At 36.1% G+C, this 14,292-nt stretch overlaps 1 protein-coding gene across 1 annotated transcript; it reads right to left on the reverse strand.

The window, feature by feature from the left end:
• Positions 1–118: 118 nt before the first annotated feature.
• On the reverse strand, positions 119–8,357 carry LOC139135647 (protein mono-ADP-ribosyltransferase PARP3-like). Its single transcript, XM_070703151.1, has 11 exons — positions 8,193–8,357; positions 7,134–7,373; positions 6,651–6,776; positions 6,040–6,240; positions 5,443–5,584; positions 4,422–4,699; positions 4,062–4,163; positions 3,285–3,371; positions 2,504–2,681; positions 1,987–2,133; positions 119–1,438 (listed from the first exon to the last, which is right to left on the reverse strand). The coding sequence occupies exons 2-11, from the start codon at positions 7,317–7,319 to the stop codon at positions 1,269–1,271; spliced, it is 1,617 nt and encodes a 538-aa protein (XP_070559252.1). The 5' UTR covers positions 7,320–7,373; positions 8,193–8,357; the 3' UTR covers positions 119–1,268.
• Between the last annotated feature and the right edge of the window lie 5,935 nt (positions 8,358–14,292).

Raw genomic sequence — 14,292 nt, forward strand, 5'->3', positions numbered from 1 at the left:
AATCTTCACATTACCCAATGGCATTGCAAATACATGTTTGCTATTTTACTTCATGAAGAATACTAGTATGCATCAATAGAAAAGAAAGAAAAAATAAAAGAAATAAACTCGCTGGGTGTTAAATTTCTTTCCCTTTTATTACAAAAACACAGACAAAGCAGCAGCATATTTGTTTTGTAAATCTTGTTAAACTACTACTGTTTAATACCCTGTACTTTCTCAATGTTTCCTTAGAGGAATCTTAGTACACACATTTGACACTTTTAATTGCATTCACACAAGGTGTTGTCAAAAATTTGTACCTTTCAAATATGGCCATGCAACAAATATGCATGGATATGGCACTTTTTGGTCTGATAAATCCAAAATAATTTTTAAATGGTCTCTCTTTAACTGCCACAATCTTCCTTGTACGCTACAACAATACATGTAGTACTAATAATTTCATCTTCAAAAGATCCAAACATTAATTCAAACGTCTCTGGGATTGTCCTGTCTTTGAAGCCTCTGTTCAATTTGTTCATAATCAACAAAGTATACAAGCAGCTTTTTACTTTGGAAAATGGTATCACAGAGTAGCATGTCATACAAACACAACTTTCAGAACTTACGGAAATTGCTTTGCTATAGTGATAGATGTAACATGTGATATTACCACATATTAGCTTATTTTCCTGTGATTACACATGCATCCAAAAAATATTTTTGAAAAATAAAATAATTCAATGCCACAAAATGACTGACCTGGTTAAAGATCAATAAAACAATGTAACAGGAATCATCTAAGTTGAAATACACTGAATATACATCAATCTACACAACTTTTAAAAAAAACCGCCTAAAATTCCTATTGATGCTGAAACATTCATGAAAAGAGCTGAAAGTAACAAGGCAATAATCAAATAAAACAATTGGCGTTATAGCTTTATCTACACATTGCAAATCTGAGCTTGACGCCAACATTTAAAAAGAACTTTGTATCATATGGATAATAAAAACAAACCAAAAATTGCATCTTTTACAGTTACAGATGTGAGAACAAAATGGCCAAATTCTAAAAGCTCTCTTCTTGAAACCGCGTCACATAAACTTTATGATCAATTAAACTCATCAGTACTACATACAACCACACTCACACAGTACTGGTACCAATATGTTAATTACATGTCTCATCGCATGAGATACACAAATATATGTGTATAATTTGAGACAAACTATGACAGTTTGGTTTTGGACAGAGGAACGCTGTACAACATGTTAATAAAGCTTTAAAACTGGAGTTTAAGAAGGTACCTAATCCTGTTTTGACTCTCTTTGTAGACAAGATATTCACTCTGTGAGAAATAGCTGTCCTTCCATTTGGGTTGATTCACTGGTTTGCCTTGAGGTACAGTGACCTTGTTGCCATCAATTTCAATGGTGGTGTCCTTTGAAGGGTCTAGAAAAAGTGAAGCAGAGAATATCCATCGAATAAGAATAATACATTTATGTATTCTGTACATGCTTAGATAAATTAATGGATCAGCATCTATGACTTTTGATGATTTTTTTCACAATATTTGTTTTGTATGCATTGCAGCAAGTTCTAGTTCTATTTCCAAAAGCACGCTGAAACATACACTATGCATGTAAAGTGTACTGTTATTGTTGACATTTGAATTGTTGTCCAAAATAAAATTCACCATTGAAGAAAAATATTAATACAGTTTGTATGAGTAAAGGATGAGCTGTTGAGCTACATGTAAATGTTACGCATCTCAACATGCTTTGGAGAGTAGAACAAGAAATCAAAAACATAGTGCAAAAAAAAATCTTAAAAAGATACAGCTACTGTTCCTTTAAAGGCATTCAAAACTTTGCCAATCCTGTAAGAACACGTACCCAAAGGTCAAATACGAAAAGGTAAACTAAATATGAAAAAGCAGACTACAGTCAATATACAATACAAAAAAATCTGATTTTCATTTATCATTTCATTTATCTTACCTGGCTCTTGGCGACCTCTGGCAATGATTGAGTCATATCCTGGCGGCGCTTTCACAAGAGAACCATTGTCTCGTTTTATCTCATGTTCTTTCCCCAAAGCCACTTCATTCAAGAACATTATGCCAATGTTCTTGCCGGTTCTGCCAACTACAACAAAACAAAAAGATTCAAAAAATGCATTTTCTATAAAACAGTTGTCACTTTATAATGGAAAGAACACTGAAGTAACACATGGAAGTCGAGCAATGTTTTCATTATGCAAATCTTATTCCCTTACACAGTGTGACTTCATGAGCAAAAAATATTTAGATAAGTAACTTTTGATGGTATTCATGAAACAATGAAATTAATCATTATGAAGATTATGAATAATTGAAACATGAAAGTTATGGACAGGTTTTTTCATATAAGCCACCCAATTGTTAGGTATACATATATATTACAACACTGAACAAGACTGTGACGTACAAAAGAGAATATTGAGATTAATCATTGCACACATAAAAGTACTACCCACCATAGCCAGCTGATTTGCCATTTTCTGAAGCAAAATAAATGCCTCTTCCAACACGACCACCAGAATGAGGCATAATACGAAGTCCTGACTTCAAGATGGCTGCAACTACGGCAACATTGGTGCCGTGCCATAAGAGGCGACGATTGGAGATATCTTTGTGAGCTGAAAATCTGTCATCCTGCAAAAATAAGAACCATGAATTCATACCAATATACTGTGGATGATGAAGGAAAATTGTGATTAAATTTAAAGGTAGAACATGCCTCGGGGACAGATATTTGGACTCTTAAACTTTTACAATTCTTTTCTGATCTACCACTTGTTGGGATTCATTTATAAGCTTTTCGTGTAAAAAAACTTTTCATCAGCTTAGTTTTTTGAAATTTCTAAACTTTTATTTTTCTTCGTAGAGTTAACACAGGGATGGCGACAATTTTGAATTTTAAGTAATGGTAAATCTTGGGTTATTTGTTTCTCTAATACCATATTTTGCACAGTAACCCCCGATTTTTATTCTTGATTTTGAAAGAGAATGGTTGAAAAATTCCTTAAGGAAAGTTTGAGTAAAAGTTTAAGTCTTTCACTTTTTAGGCACCTAGGTGTGTTCTAGCTTAAGTTGAAAAGATTGGTATTCAACTTGAATGGCTTGGTAAAGAAATCATTCTTGAGAACTTAACTGTTCATGATTTTCTTAGCGACTGTGTAATAGGTTTTTTTTATTCTGGAAAAATATTGATTTGAGGCCAAGGGGACGGCAGGTATAGTGTCTGTCAAAACTTACCTCTCCGTCTCTGTCCACTTTCCAAACATCTAGAATCTTCAAACCACTGCACCAACCTTTTGTTGCATCCATATACTTCTGAATTACCTGTTTTAAAGTGATTGAAAAAAATCTCCATTAACCTTACTGATACGAAGTTAGCAAATGCGGAACTCGGTATCTCCTAATATATGCATATGATTGTAATAGTTTACAATTGAGTAGTTTATACAATGTAAAAAATCTACACAAATACATATAGGAGAGAAATATACTAAAGGGATGATTGGAGTAACTTTTGAAAAAATTTTATTGATAGTTATTTTTGTTCTCAATAACAGAACATTTATTTGTTCACCCTAAAGTATGTTTAAATACACAGATTGGACAATATACAATGCTAGTGTTGACAGATTAGCTTTCATCCCATCTCAAAATTTCAATGACAACAATAAAAATTGGAACTATATACAAATACAGCCCGTCTTGAAGAAACTGAACATGATGCATTTCATAATTATTTTGGTGCAGAATGAAAAGGTGTATTGTAGATCCCTGCTGTTCTTAATAGAGGGCGCATGTCATCTATATGCAACAAAGGAAAGACTAAGGTTACTGCAGATTATACAAATACACACCATTACAATCTGGCAGCGTGCAGATGAGTTGATTTTATTTTTATTCTATGGAATGGTTTTACTTTGCCTCCAAAACTTGTGTCACATGAGAAAATACTCCCAATTTATTTGAATTCCGTTGTACCAGTACTAGCTTATTTAATACTGAGGTCATTCTTACCTTGTAGTCGTCACTTGCAGGTTTGACATGTGTTAGACCACACATCAAGAGACCATAATTGACATCCAGTGGATGTGGAACTTCTGTTGTTGTCACTGCAGCCTGGTTTAAACAGACAATAGTGTCAAGTTGTTGAGCAGTTCAAGTTATGTACTTCTCAAAAAGTTCAGAGGATTGAAAGGTCATTGAAGAGAAACATGTCACTTGTTCATAATTAGATTCTTCTACAACTCGCTTTCCTATGATGACATTCATACCTCAGTGGTGTATTTCATATGAACTTCTTGCTAAATTAGTGATAATGTAAGGAAAATAAACTGTAGAAAGAAAGAGAAGAAAATACGACCTCGAAATATCTACCTTTGCTTTGTCCTTGTCTTTTTGCAAGCTTTGAGCAAGTTCAATGTCAGCAAGGACTAACAGCATGTCTTTCTTCTTTTGCACCATCTCTGGGTCGTTAATCACTGGTGGTATTTTTCTTCCAAAGGAATGTGGGATGAGTGTGTAGAACCTGGACGTGAGTTGCTGCAGTTCCCGTGTTCTTGATTCAGTTATGGCTTTCTCAATGTCCTCTAGTGCTTCAAAACCTTTGGCTATCTGTGTTTTGCTAAGTTTACCAAGGGGCATCTTTTTGACATCTGTTAAATAGAATGGAGACAGTACAAAAAAGTTCAGAGTCTGCTTTGATCCATCTATCACATATGAGAGTATGTTGCTTGTCAGAGATGTATATGGATCTATCACACATGACAGTATGTTGCTTGTCAGAGATTTATACATATTACTGGTATGTTATATAATACTTTTACTGCCTATGATATTGCAGTAGGTGAGTGCATGCATGGCTTGCTGTAGACTGCAGAATCTACATGCATACATCCACCCATCTATCCATCCATCAATCCCTTCATCCATCCATACACATGCATACGTATGTTATAAATGTACATATACACATACATAAAATGTAATTAGAGACAAGCTCTAAACATGGGAAAGAGACAAATTTGTGTTTCTTTGATTATGATGCAGTCATGATCAAATGGAGAAAGTCTTGATTAAGGCTACCTGTGTTTAGTGTTGATGATCATATCACAGAGGTAAATGTAACAACTCTATTATTTATCCGGTGAATGTCATTTTCCATAAGGTTACTGCCGTACGGATTTCTCAAATGCTATTTTAATGGAGTATTTAACTCATGACATTGGTATAACAGTGGTGGGTTTGCAACATATACTTGGCACAGTTCCAATGCATATGAAGAACAATTGCTTGTGGCAATAATAATAAGACCCCCCTCCCACCATGTATTTCCCTTATCAATTGAAAATCAGGTTGTAAAAAAAAAAGATACAACTGTATGGTACAGTTGCCTTACCAAGTTCAAAATTCTGCATCTGTTCTTTGAACATGTCATTATCAAAGATGAGTTGCACCAGATTTTGTGTTGGTTTGTCAAGTTGACACGCAGCTACCTTCTTGGTTACTTTGACTCCGTCTATCTCATCAAGTTGGGCCAACTGAAATATTTAAAATGAAACAGAAATTGTTTTCTCTTGTTATTTTAGCCAGCGTACAAAAATTTAAGAGCATTTCAGAGCATAAACCATCCATAGCTGTAGGATTTAGTCATGTCATGCATCTCCCTGATGGATAATGTTAGAATGTATGAAATTTGAATTTTTCAATGAGTTGCACAAATCAATTTATCCCAAAATAATATTTTTTGTACTTTGACCTATTTGTCCTCACGGTTGATATCAGAGAGTCACATTACATTCTGTGGTTAGCCTTACATTCAGAAAGTAGGTTAAGTAAAATAAATGGTTGCATTTATTTTGAAAATCTCAAGTTTTGAAAATCAAAACCTGTTATGAGAATAGTAACATTGCTGGACCATTATAATTTTGTTGAATATGATGATTTACATGAGTCATAAGGATTGAAATTGGAGTTGATATTTCATGATAATTACCTTTTTCTCTGTTTCTGCAACCTCTTCCTCAGTTTCATCTTGATCCATTTCAAGCAGCGTGTATTTGCCAGGAGATGGCTTGAAGTTGTCACGGTTGCCCCATGCATTTCTCGTCTTGTCTTTGAACTTCTTTTCAAATTCCGACTGCGCTGATTTTATGTCGGAAAAAGGTCCTTTCAGTGCATTCTGTCCCGGCTCACCCTTTGAAAACAAAAGGGAGGGCATGTTTTAATCATGCATGTTCCAAAACTGACGAGTACTTGAGTCTTGTAAAGCCAACTCACAAACTAAAACTTATTACATAGTCCCTATTTGAAACAATTTTCAGGAATGATCAAAACGAAATACAAATACAACAATGGTAAACAAAACATAAAGTTGGGTTTACCGAACCATAAGATGACGCTGGGCTTTCCAAATTTAAAGCTGAAGTAGTTTGTTTATAAATTTTGAAGGCAAATACCTTGGTAAACATCACTTTGTTTGCACATTCTTGTTCCCCCATTCTATTCATGCAGTAATAATAGGCGTCAACTGAAACGGTACATCATTTACATATCTTCCTGAACCTTATCACACTGACATCATTAACAGAAAGATGAGAGACTTACAACTCTGCCCCATCTGTTCCAGACATAATAGATAGCGCCATACTTAAGCAGCTGAATGACATAGTATTTGTTGTTGTTGTGACCTATATTGGTTTGATTCAACATACAGTCATAATCTTCAAACACCTGCAGTGAAAAGACAAAATAATCACACACAGTGAGAGGCAATTTATAATGTTCCATTATTTCCTAACGTGAACCCTATCTACACTGTCTTAAGAATGTCAGATGAAAAAATAATTATTCATGATTCTGTCTACACAAATGCAGTCACACATATGATCTCTGGTCATTGAAGTGTTGCGACTAGAAATTTGCTGCTCATACAAAGACATAACTAATGAGGGCCAGGTTGATCAAATGCATCTTTATCTGTAAATCTGTATAATATTTATAATTAGTGGTAAAGAGTGAAATTGTGTTTACATACATCGTTCATATACAAGTACGATCATAGAATAGGTGAAGAGTACAGTTACGTACCTGTGCACTATTTTTCAGACTACAATATTGGTCCACCTTGGCTGATTTTTTCTTTCCTTTATCGGCTGTTTTCAACGCTTCAATGGCCGACTTGACATCGGATGGCTCAGCGTCTTCGACAGCTTTCTTGGCTTTCTTCCCTCCGGCAGGGGCCTTCTTCGCGGCTGCTTTTCGTTTAGGTGGCATTGTATTCAGGCAGCTGATTTGTACTGGAACTTCGGTGTCTTGTACTTGCTAGCTCTGATGATAGCATAAATTAAGAGGATTGCAATAATTATTGTAGTGTTTGCGGAAAATACCGTATAGCGTAAATGAAAAGATCTACACCTGTGTGTCCTCAGCCAGTGATATCGCGTCATGTTGCTATGGCAATGTATAAACTCAAAGGATAACTTGTGCAGGCTTGCTGTGTGCTGCCTTTGTGCCGTACACATTTGTATACGTTGCAAGCAAATCGAGAAATTTGCATATGAAGCCATCGTAGTAGGACCGTTTCAGGCATTGCAGTTTAGTATGACCCATTTATGTATTAAAATTTTAATATTGATAACAATAGAACTATATGAACGTGAACGTGTAACAAATAAAACGCTGACATATTCACATAAGAGCGTTTGGTTAAAATAAACGAAAGTGCGTCATGTGTTGCTTGAGTGTTTGTGATATTATAACCTTTCGACAGCCCCTCGGCAGCTGTGCCTAACCGTGTGACGTTGAGGGATAAAATTTAAGTTGGACAAGTGGGCGTGGCTGCCCTCGCCACACGTTAACAGTTCGCGTCATTTTTGCGACAAAAGGTTTTAAAAATTGTTGTTTTGCGAACGCATGAGAAGAGGTTACTTGTAACACGGCCCAGAACGTGCTTGTACAGAACTTTGGTTTGCATGTTTGTCCATAAATACACATTCAGAGACTTGGTGGAGCACACAAGTTACACTCCGCACCCGGGCTAGCAAACAAACATCTTCTGTCAAGCAAAAATCGTTGTTGGCGTTCGAATTTTGGACAGTCCGATAGTGAAGATTGTATATCAGATCATATAACAGTCCTAACACTTACAGGCTAGGTCCGGTCTGTGCGTTGGTAACCACCGCAGTCCAAACTGACAGCTTCGTAAAAGGTCAGCTATTTATGCAATCGAGTTGTATTATAAATAGCAGAGGAAAACGACATGCCCGAACAAGTTATCACGACGCCCACCGATCGACCAATGAAAACTCGGTTGTTGAAATGACGTCACTTCTGTACAGCGCCCTCGACCGTCCATACATGTCACAACATGCTGCAATGCTGCTACTTTATAGTTGAATCGTCGTACGTCTGCCTGTTCCGTAGAAGTACACGCCGTCCAGGTTAAAACTGCCTGAACTCCCGCCTGAATTACAACTAGTATTATGTATGAAAACTCCCATCTTTTTATTGACTTTAAACGAAGTAAGTATTTTACTAAATGGCATTAGTCTGAAAGTTTTCCGTTTCACTGTACGTTTTTAACCCAAAGTACAAGGAAAGAATTCAGGAAAGAATTTCGGAAAAATATCTATAAAGAAAGGTTTACGATCTCACAATATGCTTCATCCTATGAATAATGCATAGCTTTAAACTAGACTGCATGGGAAAATATTTTTTAACCTTCGTGAAATTTCATGAAGATCAGAACGTGAGTTGAAAAAATTATACAACTGCTCAAACCACTTTTTCATGTACGTGTATAGGTTCCCGGCAAGAGTGTATCTAGACTGCAACTTTATTATACAGTACTGTGCCGTTAAATGTGAATAATTAAAGAGAGAAATTGGCGATCTAGAGAGGGATCTAGAGGGTACATAACCATCACAATTAACTGATAAGATTAGCTTTGTCGAACTTTGTATATGGTGAGTAATTTTTTCATATACTTGGGCTTTGGGGCTACACCATGCACAATCCACCATCTCCAACGAGCTATTGTCATCAATCGTATCGTTCAAATTGCCTAACGACTCACAAAAATATCCCATGTGGGTAAATTGAATGGTTTGCTTTGGGGCGTTTGCGGGAAATCTGGGCTAATTTTCAATTTTGTCACAAACTATACGTCTTATTGTGAACGTAATACATATAATACCATATGATGTTTTAATTGTAATGCCTTTGGATTCCTAAACATACTATTACAACTTACGTCTCTAGGGATACCGACAACTCTTCTGACAAATTCATGTAGATATGAACTTACTGAGTTCTCATGTATCGGATCACAGTCACTTGTGATCTATTCCGCTCTCGTACTATGCGCCCATAGACGTGTGTACATATGCTTTTTTCTCAGGCATATGTACACACGTCTACGGGCATGGGGCGCATAGTCAAAGAGCGGAATAGATCACAGGGAAAATGGTATTTTGACCATTGCAAGAACATAATGAACGAGACGATTGGCTACTAATACAAATTTTGTCACAATTTTAAAACTCTGGATGGCACCATCCCGTTAAATTTACAAAACAAATTTTACAAGTCGGACAGATAGTTCCAGAGACACTGAAGTTTTGACCAAAATAAGAAAACTGGCCCTAATAAACGTGCAGAACGGATGCAAATTCTGTTAGCGTACTCATCAAGGTGGGGCATTTTAAACTATACAGCATTCAAAATGTGGAAGCTTATCAGACGAGAGGTTATGTGGCGAAAGTGATCTTTTGACCGACAATTGAGAAAACTGAGCATATCCATAAAAAATAATATGGGCAAATTCCACCATGACCTGAACACATCTTAAGCCATTCTTAACGCCTTTATTTATGGAAACTATCGGACCAGTGGTTTCAATGGAAATATTTCGATCAAACATAAGGAAATAAATTGTGGTCATTTTAACAAACCTTTTACACTTGCAAGCTACAAAGCTATCCTGCTGAAAGTCAGACCAGTCAATGGTTATCAAGATAGGCCGACCACTCTTTCTAGTCTTTATAATCGGGAGCTACACTGTATACCAAATTTTAATTAAACATGGGTGCTTATTCACAGGCAATACGGAAAAGCGGATGGACGGACGGTGAGACATAGAGACAGGCAGCTCCCATCTGTAAACACGACAGTTGAAATGAAATGAAATGATGAATAAATGAAGATGTAAAAAACTGAATCCTGTTTTCTCATACTTTGTCATTAGCAACTGTTTGATGAGGTTAGCTGATCTACTGCCAATAGGTGCTTCTAGAGCTCTCTATATTTGAAGACACTGCAAATGACATGCACAGTGACACCACGTCACCAATAAGACTGATACAAATGACCACAACAATGGTGGCGACATTTCAGTGACAGCGCCGTCACGCGACCGAGTGAATGTCTTGCATCCGCTATTTACTTCTTTCACAAGAAACTGAAGGAATCTCAGATAATAGGTGTATAAAATTTTACCGATCGATTGAAATACACATATATGAGAACAGAGGGAGTGTGCCTATTGAATAAAGCTTCATTAAACCAGAACACGGGCAAACCGCTCAGATTCAACAGACACTGGTCATCAAGTAATATCACCCTAATGGCAACTGTACACAAGATGTTCGAACACAGGGGAGCCAGGAAAAACAAACAAATAAATAAATAAATTAATAGACAAAAAATATACAAACATACAAACAGGCATACAAATAAATAATAAACAAAATACAGATAAACATAAACAAACAAGCAAACAAACAAACAATATCATGAATAAATAAAAAACATACAAACAGATAAACATTTTTTTTATATTTATATTCTATATATCTATCTATCTATATATATATAAATAATAAAACAAGTATAGGGAAGAGTGGTACCGCCGTGGTGGAATATGTGGCATAAGCGGTTCAGTCAATTATTCCAGTCTTTTTTTTCGATATGCTGTTGTCATTAACATATATGCTGCTGTCTTTAATATATATATAATATATATAATATATATATATATATATATATATATATATATATATAATAGATGTTTATCTGTTTCTATGTTTGCTATTTATTCATGATATTGTTTGTTTGTTATATTTGTCTGTATTTTTGTTATTTATTTATGTATTTGTATGCCTGTTTGTATGTTTGTTTGTTTGTTTGTTTTTCCTAGCTTCCCTGTGGTTCGAATCGATTGAGTCCGTTATTTTTCTCTTTCCGTCTCAATTTAGGTTGATCCTAGTCTCCCTTCGAGGAAAGCAAACAAAAAAGCCATACAATACGAAGACACAGCACATCAGCTCAAGACATGGGCAGCCCAACGACTTAAAAAAGCTAAGTCCTCGCAAAAGTGGCAATCGCAAGGGATTTCTTCAACTTCAGGGCTGACAGATCGCATCAGCTGGCAGTCCGGGAAACTTTACTCTTTTGAATTGCTCAGCGACTAAAATTGCCAATTACTTGGCAGTAGAATTGCTTTACCATCGACACAAAAATCAATTTTATTAAAAAGTCAGGTGGGCAGAGAGAGGGATTCCTTTATTTGCGAGGCTCTACATAACCGATATCAAACTTGTGTGAAGAGGGCGTACTTGAACGACTCACGCCTGGAACGTTTTTTGGCCTGGAACCCACACTTATTTCAGGGACTGGTCAGTTTCTTCAGCCTGGGGGGGGGGGCGGTGGATTCATGGGGGGGGGGGTTTCACCCTGTTTTTGACTTTGGTGATAGGGGGGTCACCATGTTTTTGAAATGCCCAATAGGGGGGTCAGTGTGTTTTTGAATTTTGACACAGGCTCATCATTGCCTAAAATGCTAGTGTCAGCCACAAATTTCATCATTCAGTTGTATTTTTCGGCGCGTCCTTCGGGCGCGTAACTTTAATAATCAGTCATATTTTTTAGCACGCCCAACTTTAACATATCAAGCATACATACATCAGAGATATCTGTATGTTCAATATTTTTCAGCGTGCTCTTCAAGCTCATTACTTTAATATATCAGACATTTTTCAGCATGCCCTTCAGGTGCATGACTTTAATATACAAGGCATATATATCAGAGATATCAGGATGTTTCATATTTTTCGGGCGCCATACTTTAATAAATCAGAGATATCTTGATGTTTGCAAAGTGAAAGTGTACATTATGAAATCTGCATTTCATATGAAAAGGATGACAAATTCCTGACACTTTTCTGTTCTCTCTATGAGAATTCAGTATGAGAAAGCAACATGCACAAATATTTCACAATATATATTTGATACAGTGACTTATTTTAGAGATAGAAAAATGAAAAGATATCTTTCCTTCTCATTGATGCAATTATTTTCCTTTGTGTCACAGGTTTTCTGTAGAAAGATGCTTTTTTATGAACAAAATAACAGTTAAAAAAGGCAGTTTTTGTCATTATTAGCTGTGCTTTTATGGTTTCAATGTTACAAGAAAAGGTCCTCTCAGACACTGTACACATCAGATTTGGCTAAAAAAGCTCTCTATGGCTCCTCAGGAGATTTAATTGGATGGTTGGCAAGTCTTAACACCCATCAACGTTTTTGATTCACTGCTTTTTCCTCTTTGATATTTATGATTGACATCCATTTCTGTACAACAGTTCAGGACATCTGGTTAAGCATAGAAAGTGTGAAATACATTTACAGCTCATTCAAAATACAGCTCATTCAAAATGTACTGTATTCAAACTTTAAGATTGACACTTTGAAATTCCTATCTTACAACTGACATGTTAACAATTTCATTAAAACATAGAATGACTATTTAAAATATAAATATATATGTAAATGTAAAATATAACATATAATATATATTAAGACATATATATATATATATATATATATATATATATATATATATATATATATATATATATATATTATATATATATATATATATATATATATATAATTTATGTCCACCTTTTGTTTTACCTATGTCGCGCGCCGGGGGCTCACCCTATTTTCAAACTTTGGAATAGGGGGTCACCCTGTTTTCAAAATTTGGAATATGGGGGGGGGGTCAGCCACTTTTTGACGTCGGCAAAAAATAATCCACCGCCCCCCCCCCCAGGCCGAAGAAACTGACCAGTCCCTTATTTCAAGCATTTTAGTTGTTGACGACCGAATCTAATCCGGAATTTCCGTATGTACACATATTTTTCAGGAAAGCGTAGTATCCTTTTGAACTATTCACAATCTGAACCACCACGCTTGACTTGGCAGTTTACAATTGCTTTTTACCATCGACACAAATATATCGATTTTATTGAAATCACATGTTTTTCATCTTCACTTTCGCTGTTTTTCCAGGAGTTAGGATCGGCCCAAGGCAAAAAAAACAAGACAACGAAGAAGGAAATGAGCTCATCCTTACACCTGATTTCGGACTGTAGAACAGTTACAGATATTGCAAATTTATATCTAGCCCAGGCTATGTCAAAAAGTATGCAATGGGGAGCTTAACCGTCAGCATACGAAATTGCAATCAAACCATGATCATTGCTCACAATTAATCAAAATCTCACCCTCCCTGCCATCTCTCTCGTTTTTATTTATTTATTTATCCATCCATCCATCCATCCATCTACACACTCATACATACATACATACATACATACATACATACATACATACATACATACATACATACATACATACATACATGTACTTACGTACGTACCGTACGCCTGTCATGTGTAAGAAAATGGGGGGTTTTTTGTATTTTTACGGGCTTTTGAGCTATCGAAGCACGAGGGCCTTATTGACAAAGAGAAATGCTTCGAATTTTGCGTTTGGAAGTGTGTTGATTTCTGCAAAGATAATTGGTCTGTACATTTAGATGACACAGCACGTTGAACTTCGATAGTGGTTGTACATCGTTGTTATCTTTACGGGCCACTAGGGAACTATGGCGTTGAATGCCTGCCAAAATTAGGCTATGCCATTTGTAATTACGACATGCCTTTCGCATTTTGCACCTCATCATGGCATGTCGTAATTACGAATGTCAAGTCTGCATGTCCAAATATTCGCATTTTGCATCTCATCATGTCATGTCGTAATTGCAAAAGGCATGTCGTAATTACAGTGGCATAGCTTAATTTTGGCAGGCATTCAACGCCATAAGGGAACAGTATCACGGTGACATTTCAACGCGACACGTTCTACAATATTGTGTAGACAGCGCCTCGCGTTTCGACAATCGTGC

Source organism: Ptychodera flava, chromosome 6, assembly GCF_041260155.1.
Source record: "Ptychodera flava strain L36383 chromosome 6, AS_Pfla_20210202, whole genome shotgun sequence".
NCBI lineage: Eukaryota > Metazoa > Hemichordata > Enteropneusta > Ptychoderidae > Ptychodera > Ptychodera flava.